This window comes from Carassius carassius, chromosome 9 (genome assembly GCF_963082965.1).
Source record: "Carassius carassius chromosome 9, fCarCar2.1, whole genome shotgun sequence".
NCBI lineage: Eukaryota > Metazoa > Chordata > Actinopteri > Cypriniformes > Cyprinidae > Carassius > Carassius carassius.
The window spans coordinates 16,346,024-16,363,007 of NC_081763.1; the positions used below are offsets into that span (position 1 = coordinate 16,346,024).

The window sequence follows — 16,984 nt, forward strand, 5'->3', positions numbered from 1 at the left end:
TACTTAAATCTAATCTAATGTTGATCTAATGCACGGCAAGCTGTTACCATGATAATTAATAATCAAAAATTTAAATCTAATTATGAATTATTAAAATATGGAAGTAAAAAATATTCAAATCAAACTAATTATGAAAATTGTTCATTAAAATAAATGGATTGAAAATTAAATAAGAAATTTTGAAAACGATTTATATTTAATGAATAAATAAATATGAAATAATTCTTACAATTATCAATAAAAATAAAATTAATTAAAATAAAAGTTTTAATTGAACAAGAGGGAAAAGTTCTGATTGATTCTGATTATCACCCCTCATTGAAAAAAAGACTATTACTAGTGAGCTAGTCAGTTGGTCATTACTTGCTGACTATCTGACCCATCCCTATTAAATTTGCTGTTATTTTCCTTATATAAAAAAGTAAGTAGGCAGTCACGATTCACATACACTGTTCTCTACAGGCCCTCCCCAACTGGCAGCTTTATAATTCAAATGTATATAATCTCAAAGTAAGCAGTCTTTTGAAAGACATTTCAAGTCTTAATAAATGTAAATTTTTAATCACCTCTGTACACACGTCAGGATCATTTCATATTGTTTCTTTCCACAATGCAATCTTAAATGTTCAATGTACAATACAGAAGCCGCCACCAAAAGTACTTTCATTCCGCTTCATCCTTCCACTAAAAGCCACTTGTTGTCTTTCACAATAGTCTATCTGCACAAATTAATTCCATTTTGCTGCTGCCTTTTTGAAAATTCTTAAATTCTTCTCATGCTTCTCTTGTTAATTGCACGTCACTTTTCAAATTTAACATTCAGTATTTGTGAGTTCAAAACAGTCCCATCAATGTTGAAAGCACCAGAGGCGGATCTCGTTCAGTCAGGACTCAATCAAAGAGAGAGAGAGAGAGAGAGAGAGCAGGGACAGTGATGTCACCTTTATTTATATAGTGCTTTTACCAATACAGATTGTGACAAAGCAACTGAACAGCATTAAATAGGAAAATAGCATGTCAAACTAAAACACTGAAGTATCAGTGCTGCGAAACATCAATACAAATGACTCCAAATCATTACGACCCAAAATATTCCATTTTAGTTCATATGGCTGAAACTCTTAGCCAATCCGCGTTTGTTTCTTCTTCGGAAATGTCAATAATCTCAATGTTGGGCACAGAGAATTCACCCTTCCTCTCCTCTCACTTAAGGAAATTGAGCTCAATGAATGTGTGCATGTGTGTGCAGAGAAACAATTAATAGTCTGAAAGGTGTGAGTATTTATTTGTGCTTTTTCTTCAACTTGTAGGCATTTTCATGTCTCAGGGGTTGATTTTAATTAAAACAGATTTAACACACACACACACACACACACACACACACATACACAAACACACACACACACACACACACACACACACAGACACACACACACACACACACAAATGCACACATGTCGGTGATGATAATGTTTTTAGCTGAAATATGAGACATGATGTGTGAAGACAACAAAGAAAAATCAAGGTTAATATTGCATGTAAAATTGAACTACAGAATTTAATTTTGATTGCATAATGTGATTAAATAAACAGTTAAATAATGCAGTTACGATTTAAAACCAACTGTTACAATTTTCTGTTACAGTACTGAGAGAGACCCTAGAAAGTATTTGGACACCCAAGTCACAATTAAAATGGTTAAATTTCATTGAACTACAAATATGTTTTTTTAAATGGAATATTTTATTGTGCGTCATTTCCAGTGATGCTGTTGTCATGATTAGGTCATCGAACTTCTGTTTATTCACAACCAGAGGTCATCATCCACAACACAGACTCTCACACTACACAGTACACCCTGGACTACATTTCCCATGCTCCATTGCGACAATCACAATCACCTGATAACAATCACACCATGCACCTGAGACCAGTCACACACACACATCATCAGACACTGATGCATTGGATTTCTCACACACTGCTGAGTATTGTTCTGCACACATTCCTCTCATAGTGATACGTAGGCCTTTCTGTGTTAATTTCTAGTTTTCATAGTCTTGTTTCAGTTCCTTGTTTTCATAGTTTTGTCTCTTGTTTCTAGTTTTCATAGTTTAGTCTTTTTCTTGCCTTGCCTTGTTACTCGTGCTTTGACACTTTTGCTCTGGATACTGGATTACCCCTCTTGCTTAGCCCTCTGGATATTGTTCACTCATCGAAGACCCATGCTTGCCCTTGGATTACTCTTGTGTCTTGCCCTCTATATACCTGTTTGCCAGTGTTTGACCCATGGCTGTTATGACCACGTCTCTTTCCAATAAAAGCTTGCATATGGATCCTAATGTCTCATCTGCCCCGTTACAGCTGTAATTATTGAACACCTTTGCTGCAATGAAATATATACTCTCTCTCTCTCTCTCTCTATATATATATATATATATATATATGTGTGTGTGCCCATAGTTGAGGAAACACCCTTATGTTTGCCTTTTGTTAAGAAAGCATGTGTTATCAGACAGCATATGAAATAATAATTGGTAGAGCTGCATCTTTTTAACCTTGTTTGTGTGTGCACTCATTTCCTGAAAAAAACCCCCCCATGGATTAGAGAAAGAGTGTGTATGTGCATACAAGAGCCACATATTTTCAGGTGGACTCAATTTGCATAATCTCTGGGCGTAAATAGCTGGAAGTCTAATTTTCAAACATCCGCCCAATCTCCGTCAGGCGTAGCACTTAATCAGAGATCAGCCTGGCAGACAAGCGAGGTCTGGCACGTTGGTCATCCCTCAGCCTTCTGCCGATAGCTTTCATTCCCCTCAGCAGGAGAACTGTTAATGAACATCAAAGCTATCTTAAATCGACAGTCTGCTGCAGGTGAGAACCGCTTCGAGTGGCGACCGCTGAGGCTTGTTCAGAAACCAAGCTCACGTCACACATCTGACTCTCTCATGAATCAAAGATGCTCCTCTTCCATCCCGCTCCTACAGGATATTTGTTTATAGGTAACTTTCTAGCTTACTAGCCCCCATTCAAAGTTACGCTCAATTGCTCTGTGCAGTCTTTATATCTGCAATCTAACCAGCTATGTGCTAATAACTATTTCAGCCATTAGACAAATGAAAGGATCTGAGGCGTTTTCAGATATAGGCACAATTCGGGCATATTAACGATGCTTTAATTATAATTAAGACAGAGATCTAAAAAAAAGAAACAGTGAGCGCTTTTGAGAACAAAACATTCGCACCTTAATGGGATGTGGGCTGTTTGAAAGGTGAGACAAAAGCAAATCAATAATGAACCATTTTGTAATTAACAGAATGTGTGCTGAATTAGGCAAACGACGGTCTTGAGAAATTGAAAATATTGATTTTAATTTATAAAATATATTTCAGCCCTTTGATGCCCTTGCGTCGACAGACAATTAGATTTAACTATCACCTCAATATTTTAGCCCTCCCGTTTCTTCTTATTATCATAAAATCTCTATATTTTCCCATATAATGGAGGAGGTAATGATGTTCAGGGAAGGTCAGAGGCTGGGATGGCCAAGGTTGAGGAGGAGATGACCGAAGGAAACGAGAGAAAAATAGTTTAACCAACGAAACCTGCTCATTTTTAAAGGTCCATAAAATGAAATGAAGCCCTGGGGGTCCTGATGCTCGCTGGATTATGTTTTCAAAGATGTGTAGCATGTTTGCAGTTGTGACAATGACATCTTGGAGCCTCCTGCCAATAGGCCAATGAACACAGATGCACATTGTGAAACAGGCCCTTTGGGTGATTAGAATAATCACTTCCTGCCGTCCAGCTCTTTCAAGCCTATGTCTGAGCCCGTAGATTAAGGTCAACCGTTATACACACCTCCAATCACCAGATCAAGAAGCAGAATTCTGATTAACATTCTGGCAAGGTTCTCTCAAAGGTAGAAATAAATGTTCTTATAGCAATTTTCTCAAAACATTAGCACATAAACATTACTTTTATAGTGTTCATGCAATGTTTTTTTTTTTGAATTGTTTTTTTAAATGTTACTTCTTGTTTCAGAACATTCAGAGAATATTCACAAGTAACGTTTCCATTATAAAATGGAATGTTCCCTTTAACATTTGCATGACCAAAAAAACAAAAAACAAAAAACTGGGCATTCAGATAAGACATTTTCATAATTTCATGGAAACATTAGATTCAAGATTTTTATTCGTCACATACACAATTATATAGAGCATATATAACCAGCAGTGAAATGTGAGTAGCAAAACGTACTTGGAGCATATTTTGTTAGCGGGGGAAGTGGCATCTATAACAAATAATGCCAATTTCTCAGAAGTAACATTTCTGAGGCAATTTTATTAGCAAAGAAACCACTGGTGTAATTTATCATATTTACTATGAAATATCAAATTATTAGTGTGAAAAGTGCACTTTAATTTTTCTAAATGAATGGCGCTTTCTTTGATTTTTCATAAAATGACTCATCTAAAGTAATGAGATTCTCACATTTTTAAGCTGTCAATACTTTTTGGAGCCACTTATTCCGAGTTCAATATATGGTAATAAAATCGCATAATAGTCAAATAGTGAGCTTTCAAACTTGATTTTTGAAAGGAACATGAAAATTATTATATCTGATTTCAGAGTAATTGACTATATCATAACCTCTGCGGTGTTCATAAACAGATGACTCAGGGCATGCGGGTTGAGAACTTTTCACACACACACACACACACACACACACACACACACACACACACACACACACACACAAACACAAACACACACACACACACACACACACACACACACACACACACACACACACACACACACACACACACACTGCACATTAGTGAACTGCCCATTAGCCCTGAATGCAAATGCATTTAACCCTCTGTGTTACAGTAATGCTTTTGCACAATTATTATTTTTTTTGAAGCATTTATAGTTATATGATTGTTTAATCACAAAAGAACACAAATTTGATTTATGCTTCATGTGTTCAGAAAAAAAAATCAACAGAAAGGTGAAGATAAATGATAATTTGGTCAATTTTAGTTTATAGGAGTATATGTAAAAAAAAATGTATATAAGTTCTACTGTACATTTAAATATATCAGTTATCACAATTATAATTATTTTTTTAATAGAAACTGTATTGATTGATTTATTTATTTTACTTTTAAGAAAAAAAAATGCTTTTGATAATTTCAAATGGCATTCTTCCTTACATTTATTTTATTTTTTATTTAAATTTAAAAAAAAAAAAATCACAAAAGCTATTTTATGCTCAAAAATCCAAACCTTTTTACAAAAGAACTCATTACAGAAGCAGTTTCTTAAAAATGTGGATCCACTCACCTGCATAGAATTCTGGGCTGTAGACTGCACCCATGACTGGATTCAACTTCCAGCCTAGACATAAGAGAGCGAAATCTGATATTAGCCACCTCGGTCTGCACTATTAAAAATCTGATCCTACACAAGACAAAGAGTTGGAATCTGGCTAACAAGAAGCTGGAGGCCCGTGCGTAATGATGTCAGGACTGTAGAGGGCTGACCACACTGAAGCGCTGCTGTCATCCAGAGTAAGGAAAGGGCACAGAGCAGCCTGACAGATTTCTCTCTGATTCTAACCCCTACAAATGGCCTGTCTGTTTAAGCCCTCCATAAGTACAAAAAAGAAAGAGATTTCAGTGATATAAACCGAGATCTAAAAGGTTTTCTCAGCATTTCAATTCCATTTAAACTTTTTAGTTGAAGAAGAGAACTGCTGTGAAAAAAAATCCTGACATTCTGACAAAACTGGCATTCACAAGTTTAGTTTAAATCTGTGATTTTTTTTACTAAACTTTTTATTAAACTGATGTTATTTGTACATTGGTATAAGTCAGAAAATTTTAAGAAAATAGAAGCATTTTATTATTGCTCTCACATTCTGACAAAATGAAATGAAATGATATAAAATTGTTTTATTTTACACTCAAAATACTGTATATAAAACAAAATACAAAACCTGTTTACTGAAATAACACATTGGACTGGCCAATATATATCAGTCCATCACAACATAATACAAAGCTGTATAATGTTTCACAATATTAATGCAACATGTTCTTACCGTTTGCATATGGGTTGACGGTCTTTTTATTCGTCATTACCCGTGCTGTTGCATTGTTAACCTGAGCACAAACAGAAGTGTGTGAGCAAGAAACATACTGAAGCTACTGAAGCTGTAAATATTCAAAATATGGCTTTAACAAATATTGCATGCATTATAGTGAAGATTTTCAAAATGATTACAGATCACAACAATCAATGAAAGAAAAGTGGTAAGACATATAAAGCAAAGAAAATGTATGCAAAAGTCTCATCATAAAAAGACTCGTCAGCATGCGTCATCAAAAGATGATCAAGTGACACAGAAAAAAAACAGAAACAGACAAAATGCACTCAACAAATGAAAGCCATCAAATATGAGACGGCATGCAGTGGAGAGGGAACGATTAGGTAAAAAATTGAGAAATAAAATGTAGAAAAGAAAAAAAAACGTTTGGCACTGCGCAACATAGCACTAAACATTCAGAGTTGAGGTACAGTCGGAAAACAAAGCAACATTTAGCATTCAACACTCCAAGAGCCTTGTGCTTCATCACAAGAATAATGATCAGAAAGGAAAATAAAGAAAAAGTAACAACGAAAGAAAATCATTCAAGCCGAAAGGACAGCTAACAAAGGATATAAAAAGAGGGTGCATTATTTAACATAATCATGGAGTTCAGAATCTGAGTAGGATGCGCACGATTCAGTTCAATCCAATCAGAGCCTCTCAGGAAGCTAAATGTTCACTCAAGTAACACGCGTACCAAGAGAAAACAGCATCAAGAAACTCAACATCAAGTCAAAAAACTGTCAGCGCGGAGTTCGTGAAATGGCAGATGGCGCTCTCCACTTACCATTCGCCGCCATCGCCCCGTGTGTATCTATTGTTACCACGGTTACTGAGTTTGGTGAGGGGCCTACCAGCTACCGTAGGAAAAGGGGGGAAAATGAGAAGGCAAAATAGGCAACATCTTACTGAAAGACGGCACCAAATGCGAATAACTCTTAAAATTGAAAAGAAAAAATCAGTTAAAGAAAGCAGCACAATTGTTAAATGGGAATCGGCTATAAAGATGCCCACTTTCGTTGCAGACCTACAGATCAGTTTTGCTATTTCACCTTCAGCGACTGTTCTAGACTGGAGAGTAAGTGTAATTTGAGCTGTAGATGTAAAAGGCTCAAGTTTGAGAGCAGCTCTGTCTTACAGCAGCATCTTCAGGCCAATTAACAAGCGCTGCCGGCTTCGGGATGCTTTGAGCGCAGATCCCTCGTCAACTTTGCAATAAAGCCTCTGGCTATCATCACACAAATGCTGTTTGCACTCTGCCTGATGACTTACTGCACCCGTTTGCTGTTTAAGCCAAAATATGCTTAAAAAAAGAACCGAACAAACACAAGTGAATGCCAACAAAAGCAAACCAAAATAGATAACGGCGAGCACCGTATTATATCTGATTTGAGATCTTAGAATAACTGAAACGCAGTAGGGATATAATGTGGGGAGGGAGGGAGGGAGGGAGGGAAAGAGGGACAGAGAGAGGAGCAAACACAGGAAAAGACGAGTGATGCTTCTAAAATAGTGAGATGAGAGTGAAGCACACACTGACACACAAAACAGAATCAAGAATAACGACAAGAACGACAAAAAATAAAATAAATAAACAATTGAGAAGGGAAATATTTGTTACATGCACCTCTATTTTACGACCTTCTACCACCGTGCCGTGTAATTTCTCTCTGGCCCTGTCCGCATCGGCACTATTTTCGAAAGTTACGAAACCAAAACCCTGCATGCAGGTGGGAGAGGGGAGGGGGGAGAACAACATGCACATTATTAATTCAGTCATACACCCAAGAAATCCACTGTGGCTCTACCTCTGCCATTCTCACACACAAAAACAGCTGCTGCTGCATTTACCCCTCTCTCTTTCTCCTCCTCTTTTCTCCTGCACCATGCAAAGCATCGAGATTAACCATAATTTACGGGTTCTGTTAGAACCTCTAAGGAGAAATGTGATCAAATAGCATGTCTAAGAGCATAAAGTCACTGAAACGAAATTAAAAAAAGAGAACAACAAAAAGCAAAAAAAGGGGATATACATTTGATAAGTCTTGGAAAATTGGAATAAAAAAAAATACTGTCATTTAACACTGTATAATGCAACATAAAGAAAAGTCATTACAAAAGAAAAAAAAAATCACTCATAAGACAAATGATAAAGGATTGTGAACTACAGAACTTGTTAACATGCATCATTATCTCCCCCAGCTGGAACAGAAGAACATAATTCATATTTCAATAAAGAGAATTGTTTGTGCACAGGAATGATGCTAAGTGTCATAACACTGAATAACGCTGTCAATTACGGAGCTCAGTGGAGAATGTTCTTCATTTGACACCATAACAGAACAAAGACAAGTGCCAAACACATTTCCACACACTCCATTGAACAGGGCACTAATAACTCTAGCACAGCAGCTGATGTGAGATTACATTACATACGTTAACATGACTACAACAAGCATTTATTCTGTACAATACAGGTACTAGTTCATCACTGGATATTTTGCCTTTTTAAATAAGCATGATGTTCATTTATGCCTCTAAACTCACTGGACTGTTCTGATTGGTCAAGAATGAGAGCATGCAAAGGAAGTGAGCCACAAACGTACCTTCGATCCTCGTTCATTAAATATGATTTCAACATCTAAGATTTTACCAAATTGCTGGAAAGAGAACATAACACAGATGAGACATTGTCTAAATTTGATTTGACATGTAAAACACACTTCAGTTCAAGCTGCATTCAGCTAAATGTTTTTAATGTTTCAGTTTATCCAAAAACCACCAATTATTCCCCCTTTTGAGCCATTTCTTTTTATACTGAAAACCTAATCCTTTGGTCAAAAACACAGCTTTGTACTTGGGCATGGTTCAGATTGACTAGTGTGCACACACACTTAAAGACTGTGCTGGACCCAGAGAACCCAAACTTCAAATCCCATCCGACAAGTTGGAGAACACCTCAGACCCTAGCTACACTTACAATGGCGTGGCCACTGTCTGCTGTATGCTACGAAAGAAAGAGAGAGAACAGGTACTTACACCAAACATTTGCCTGAGGTCTGGATCTCTGAACCTGAAGGGGATGTTGGAGACGTGGAGCCTCTTGGGCTGTGATTTGTTTTCTGTGTTTTCAGATGACTGTGTTTGCTGTTGGCTGTCTGTCTGTGCTGAATCGTCTGTCTGCTGTGGGGGGAAAGGAAAAGAAATCAGAGAATATCAGTCAGTAAGTATGGCAAAGTTTGATGCACCAACTGTAAACAAACTCAAGTGAAGATGTGCCTATCGGTTTCAGAAAACCAGCTGGCTTTGCACACAGGTGTTGACCGTGCCACTGATGTGTTTTTCGACTTGGACTATTCCAGCGCTGCAGTCAGGAGGTACAGTCTGGCGTGCCTGAACCTCCAGGTGCTCCCGGGGTGCCAGACTCAAAGCCTTGTTTAAACAATATAACTGGTGAAAACTTTTACCACCTGTTCCAGCAACCCTTTCTCAGGCAGACACTAAAAACATATGTAGAGCACGCACACACGCAAACGCACATTAGAGTGGTGGTTTGTAATGCGTTGTGTGCCAGGGTGGGGGCCTTGGGTAAAATATGGCATTGCTGCTTCACTATATTTTGGTTTTCTCTTGCTCTCTTTGGCCACGCATGACTGCTGGCTGCTCCCTTTGACTATGTGCCTCCCAGTCTGGAGTGCTGCCTGGGAGAGAAAGCGGTCTAGCCCTGAGTGTGTGTGTGTTTCTCTGTCTGACTGTATTTGTATGACTTAGCTAGAGAGAGTATTTCAGCGGGAGACTTTGCTTTCTATTTTTCTCCCATGTGTACATTTGTGTGTCAGTGGGCGACTTCCAAATGGCATTTTTGTGCCCTTAAAAAGAGACAATTCAAGCTAAACTTACAACTCTTGCTGAAAGTATTAATTTCCTGATTCCAAACTTTTGAATGGCAGTGAAAATTCTTTTGAAGTCATACTATATGAACAAACAAAAATGTAAGCTGTTATTCAGCAATATAACTATACCTACATTATTATTTACTCATAATAATTATCTTCCTTCAGTGAGATGTTAACCAGATGTGAATCCGTAAGTTGAACTCAAGACGTGAATCATGCAAGAACTCACAAATGAATAATTCAGGTCAGTTTTGGGAACTGAAACAATTTATTCATTATAAAGATCTAGCTCAAAAGAATGGTTCATTCACAATAAATGATTCTGCTCTCATAAATGTGAATTTTCACTACACCAGACTTGACTTTATGTGTTCTACCCTTTGGAGTGAGGCTGTAGTGGTAATTCACCCATTATGTGTGTTAACATGAGCATGTGTACATGTATGTGAATTTATGTGCATTTAAGGGGAGCGAGGCACTCCCTCAAGGCTGCAGTTACGCCCAGAGATATTTTTTAAACTTTCTGCTTGCTACAGCTGTCCTGTCATGCCTCAAGCGCTCTGGAAATCATATTGTCTGGAACAAAAGAATGACTGAATCCCAGTATAACAACTGCCTCTCTGACATTACAGATGCTCAGGACTGTTAAAGCAAGCTTCACTGGAATTACTGGCAATGGAACGGACCGTGTATCTGTGCGCGTTGCATTATTATTTAAATCAGGCAGTGCTCAAGGCAACTCTGACAAAAGCAGATCAAAAAGAGTCACATAGTCAAAAAGGCAAAGCTCAAATGAAGAATAAAGAACATCTTGCTGGGACTGTAAATACGAATATCGTGTCATCATAATGTTTGTATTCTCACCCGACTGAAACGCAAGGGTGGGAGGAAAACATGAGGGAGAGCTCTTGAAAAATACTAGTCTTTCAATACATGAAAGGCTGCAAAAGTGGAAAGGGGAAAAATCTGTCTTGTGTTATTACAAGTCATAAACAAAAGAACACCCACTCCTCAGGGCAGAGAACAAAGAAAAACGGAAGATAAAATGCTAAAGCAGTGTAGTAAACCATCCAATGTAAAACTGACAAGATGTGCGCCGTCTTTATTGCTTTAGCAAAATTGCACTTTTCCTATTTAGGGAGGCTCAGTTTAATGGCATCGCGAGGCAAGCTGGCCTCTGCAGAAGAGACAACGGGTGTTATAATTGGAAATATGCTTTTCCATTTACTGTGCTTTCAATAAAACTATAGGAAGGAATGCAGCAGGTCTTTAGGTTGAGGCACAGCTCGGTTGGCGGCCATATGTGCCATTTTAAAGATCTCATTTCATGCTCTGTGCATATGGCTGCCTTAATGGCTCAATTAATTGATTCCGAAATCAATTAATTGATTCGCCCCTGTTTAGTTGCCGTGGGGAGCTGGAGGCCATGGTGACCGATCTCAGGGTGATGGGATGAGACAGGGGAAAAGGAATAAATCTATAGGACTAAAACGGAGGCCAGCAGCAGAAGCAGAAAGCATTTAGGATCACATTCAAAGTGCATGCTGAAATATCCAGGCATCAAACTCGTCTTTAAATCCTGCTTACATAATTCAAACAATCGTGAGAAATCGTGATCGATTCCAAAAAAAGAAAAAGAAAGAGTCCTCTGTGGCCATTTCCAGGGAGCCAGAGATTGTGTTGCTCCCTGTAGGAAGGAAGGGTAAGGGAAAGATGGAGCGATAAGGACAGGGATGTGAGGGAGGACAGCGGATCAGCCTGGGAGACCTACTCAGTTACTGATTGGGGACTCACAGAGTTGTGAGTGTTTACCATTCATTGATCTCACACTGAGTGCTAAACGGCAAACAGTGACAGGGTTGCCGGTGTGTGCTCTGAGCACACACACACACACACAAACACACAGCTGCTGGAGTGTATGAGCCCACATGGACACACATATGGCAGCGCTGGACAGAAAAAGATAACCTAACAAAGCAGTGAATACCTGGAGCGTAAAGTGCCAGTAAAATATTTTCCTTCTCAAGGAATTTTTCTAGAGCAGGCAATGTGGAATAACTGCATCAGCCATCATTGATCCAGGAGGGAGTTTATATGCTATGTGAAAAGAGAAAAGAAATTTTCACACACACATGCCCAAGCACACACATACTATATATATATATATATATATATATATATATATATATATATATAAAATAAAAACAAAAAACAAAAACTCCCACACTGGAAAAAAATCCACTAAAATGAAAACATTTTACTGGTTAAATACTAGTTTTATATAGGGGAAATATGCACATTTATATGTACATTTCCACCTTTTATGTATATACATAGGAATATGGCCAGCTACCTAGCTAACCTAGCTAAAAGGGGAAGAATATTTTAATTCCTTTCTTGGATCAATTCTGGGATGTGTGCCAAGTAAAAATACAGCGTCTGTGTGTGTGTATAGCATGTATATGGCTGACAGTTTACATAGTGTGCCATCTGTGCTGCATTCTTCTCACTGGCAGAGGACTAAAAACAATAACAAACACAAAAAAGGCTTCCAGTTAATCTTTTTTGGGTATCAAAAGATTCATTAATAGTTGTTCATTATAACAAACGCATATTTTATATTTCGTTGATTTTACATGAACGGGAAAACAAAAAGAAAGCATTTATGGAAGATAAACAAAGTGCAGACACAGCGTTCAGTGCTTCTGCACGCCTATTTGTGAAGATGTTCTCATGCACAAACAACTGCACAATAGTGCAGAGGTACAACAGTGAGGGTTCCCTGCACTCAGTGAACCACAGAGGCAAAAAAGACAAATAAAGTTCTTCAGCGATGTTGCTATTTTCAGTACAACAACATTACTGGGATGAAATGCAGTAGCTGTCTAAGGCAAAGTCCACCATCATCTGTGAGGCCACAACCATCCGTCGACCCTCAAAAGCTGCACCAGAGGGGCTGAGAAGGGTGACCCATTCCACACGTGTCCTCCCTTAAGGAATGGCAGCTCTCACTCCGGCTGGATGAGAATGGACACGTTTCTCTCGAGAACACATGGGAGAAGAGGGCCAATGAAGCGCGACAGGAGTCAGAGCTGCAAGCCGACACACTGAGCTGACATCTACACAGATTAGTCAAACACTGTTGGTGAAACGTCCTTTTTAGAAAACATTTGGATGAGAACATATTTTTTAATTGTGAGATCAAATAAATCATTAATCAATCTGAAGCGACAGTATCCAACAGTGACACCTACAGGCAAAAGGTCATTTGAGAGGAAGTAGTACCTCTGTGTCACTATGATTGGCTGATTACAGTCAATGATATAATGCCTGGCTATCATGTTCACACACTGCCCACAAACCGGCCTGAATGGGTCAAGCTGGCGGCAATGGACAGGCTAATTACAGAGTATACAATTCACCCACTTGGACATCACCCCTTTCTGTATCGTCTGAAACTAAATGAACTTGAAATGATCTGTGAGTGGGCCGGATTTAACAACCACTCAGGTCAGTTAAATTAAAGGTCCACCCCTGCATCTGTGACCATCATTACACCCGTGGTGTTTACTGAGAATCTGATGACTAATGTCCTGAAAAGAAGGTGACATTTAATATTAACGGCTGTAACAAAACTGTTGGTAGCAGACAATAAAAAAAAAAATCTTTCTGCTGCATTATTGTAGTTATTTTTTAAGCAATTAAAAATATATATATATTAAAAACTTAGACACATATATAACTATTTTAATGAAAAGTATGTTAATATAAATAAAATAAACACATGGGTAACTTTTCATTTCAGTTTATTCATTTGTTACTACAGTAGGCAAGAAGTAACAAGGAGCATTGTTTAACAGCATTAATCCATTTATTATGTTAATTATAGGATTATGTTCATTTATAAATAAAATATTGTTCATTGCTAATTCTAAACAAATGTGTAATTTATGTTAATGTATTAGTTTAAACAACCGTGCAAAAGTTTGGGGTCTGCAAGGCTTTTTAATGCTTTTGAAAAGGCATTTATGCTCACCAAGGCTGCATTTCATAAAAAATTCAGTAAACACATTAATAATGTGAAATATTACTATAACTGAAAATAACTGTTTTCAATGTGAATATATTAATTTTAATGTGTAATTTACCTGTATGATGTCTTTTAACAATCACTGTAATATGTCGACTTGGTTCTCAAGAAATGTTCTTATTATTATCAAATGTTAAAAAGGTGCTTCGTAATATTTTTGTGGAAAATGTTACTGACTTCTAGACGAAACCTAGTAGATTTCGGAAAAACATATGGAACAGCATCTTTCAACAAGCAACCTATAATATATTATTTTAGTAACACTTTACAATAAGTTTGTATTTGTTCACATTCAAAATGAACATTTGAGAAATCCGAAAGCTCTCACACACACTGACCACTGAGAATATCGCAGGAATCCACAGCCCTCAATCAAAACGGTGATGAAAACCATCTATTACTGTATAAAAACATCCCTCTGGAGGCTGATTGGCTATCACCTACTCCAACAAACAAAGAAACGATGCAAACAGGGGATGTATCAGACTAGGAATCTTTTGTTTGCAAATGAAGAATCGGTTATGAGGAATGACTTGGATCTAAAAACAGCTCTAGCCAGATGAAGTCATAGCTTTGGATGTCTGTAAAGTTTTGCTTTCTCTCCATAATGCTCGTCTCAGAAAGTGAAGGAAAGAGATAGAGTGAGCGAGAGAGTCAGAGGGAGAAGGAGAGAGGCAGGGGGGAAAATAATGGCTTTTCCAGATGTGGTTTTGTTCCCTTCTGCTCTGGCACTAAAAAAGACATTTGAACACTAAGGTAGGTTAGGCAATGAAAATCTGGCCACTGTTCGAAAGAAAGCTCACATTTTCCTTCAAGTCAGTGAAACGGTTTAAACATCTAGTGTGTTGAACAAATAGTCCAATTAAAATGACAAAATGAGTAAGAAAATGAGTACAAATTAGCACTTTCAAAGGAATGTTTCACTCTCAATTAAACTTCTTTTACTATTTTCTCACCCTCACATCGGTCCAAACAGGCATTCTGTTTTTGTTTGTTTTTTTTAAACGCAGCATAAAAGTAGACCGCCTGTGCCTTACAACATAGTGGCCACATTTGTTAAGCTCCAAAAATCATGAATGAAGTTCACACGTGGGGGCATGAACAGTATGGATTTACTGTTAAATTGTATAAAATATAGAGAGACCTTTAGCATTTACAGGGTTTACAAATGAGGTTGAATAAATGCAAATATTTGCTAATTTAGTTTATATTGCACAATTCAAAGTCATGACATTCATGAAAATAAAGTGTATAGTAATATAGTTGAACTGTTTTATATGCCTTTGATGTAAAGTACTAAATCAAATATTCAATGCAAATGTATGCAATTTTTGCAATTTAAAATGACAATCAACAGAATCAGTCAAAATACACACACACACACACATACATCCATACACACACACATATATATATATATATATATATATATATATATACACACACTGTATATAGGTCTGTGTATAGTTAATAATTCTACACTAAGGGTCTTAACTCCAGCAACTTTCTGTTGCCATGCAGAATAACACTGAATCTTACCATTTGGGGACAGAAAATGCTCTTGAAATTATTTTAAAAACCTAGAGTGAAAACCTCACCAGACTAAATTCAGCAAGAGTACTTTGTACTCTGAGTTGCTAAAATAACACAGAGATAGTCAATTATTCATGGAAATGCACTGAAACGTATGAAATATTAAGGCAGGCTACAGCACTGATGTGCTTGGAGGCCAGATCACCGAGGGCACCTCAATCCACAGCACAATCCAAAAAACCTGAACCGTGACGAGCAATGCCATCAAGAAGTGAGTGAGAAAGAGAGAGATATACTGTAGAGACAGGTGCTTACTGTGGCTGTGCAGGAGACCACCTGTAGGCTGTTGTCTGGTCCGCTGGGCTCACTGTGCGTCTGGGCAGGGGTGTACATGTTCAGCGTGTGCTCTGCCACGGGGGTCTGGCCCGAGTAGTCCGGAGTCGGGTGAGGGTGAGGGTGGGACGGCGTGTACTCAGCAGGAATGCCGTTCTGAGGGGGAGCGAACTGGGCTGATGGGTAGGGCTGGGCCATGGTTTCTGGGGGTGCTGGGGCGTCCTGATTACCCTGAAAAACAGAGAACGACAGCAAAACATATGTGCCATGTTAGCATAGTTCACTAAATGACCAAAAGTATGTAGACATCTGAACAGCACATTTATGCCTGCATTTAATTTCAAAACACTAGACAATAAAAGCCATTTGCTCTTTTAACTCTTTAAGCTGCTACAATTGCTATTTTTTGTCATGTTTATTTATTTGTACATTTATGTAAAATGTTTGATTCATATCAGCTTTATTAACCCACCAGAAAAATTTATTCAGATTCGTTCACTGATTATTTATGCAGGTTACACAGATAAATCAGAAGATTGTAAAAACTTACAGTATAACTACTTTTAAGCCACAAATACGCACAAGCAAATAACAGAATCATTTGATTTATATTTATTCATTCGATTCATTAAAAAAAGGCTTAAAATTATTAATTAAAAATCAAAAGAGACTCCATAAAGAGCCTTTAAACATCCTGAAATTGACAGCAAATCAGATCTAAATAATTTTCTCGTTCGTTCATTATTTGCCCAGTTAAAATATTTGCACTAAAACTAAATCTGAAACATCACTACTGCTGCAGAAAATATCATATATCTTGCTTGCAAGGTTTAAAATATTAACATAGAAATTTGCATATTCCAAAAACATGAATGGTATAGTATTTTTGTTTAATGCTATTTTTGTTAATAAAAAGACAATTAAAAATAAAAGGACACCATCCAATTTGAACTTGAAATCACACTG

General features: G+C 37.5%; 1 protein-coding gene across 14 annotated transcripts in view; it reads right to left on the reverse strand.

Moving 5' to 3' along the window:
• LOC132149089 (RNA binding protein fox-1 homolog 1-like) overlaps nt 1-16,984 on the reverse strand; it is a 263,380-nt gene that overhangs the window by 21,878 nt on the left and 224,518 nt on the right. For 10 of the 14 annotated variants that reach the window (XM_059558021.1, XM_059558025.1, XM_059558026.1 and 7 more), the window contains 6 exons: nt 16,001-16,249; nt 9,206-9,349; nt 8,773-8,826; nt 7,794-7,886; nt 6,119-6,179; nt 5,359-5,412 (listed from right to left, as the gene is read on the reverse strand). In XM_059558021.1, coding sequence (XP_059414004.1) covers nt 5,359-5,412; nt 6,119-6,179; nt 7,794-7,886; nt 8,773-8,826; nt 9,206-9,349; nt 16,001-16,249 — 655 coding nt within the window. The remainder of the gene's footprint in view (nt 1-5,358; nt 5,413-6,118; nt 6,180-7,793; nt 7,887-8,772; nt 8,827-9,205; nt 9,350-16,000; nt 16,250-16,984) is intronic. The other 4 variants (XM_059558020.1, XM_059558032.1, XM_059558027.1 and 1 more) reach the window with 2 other exon arrangements.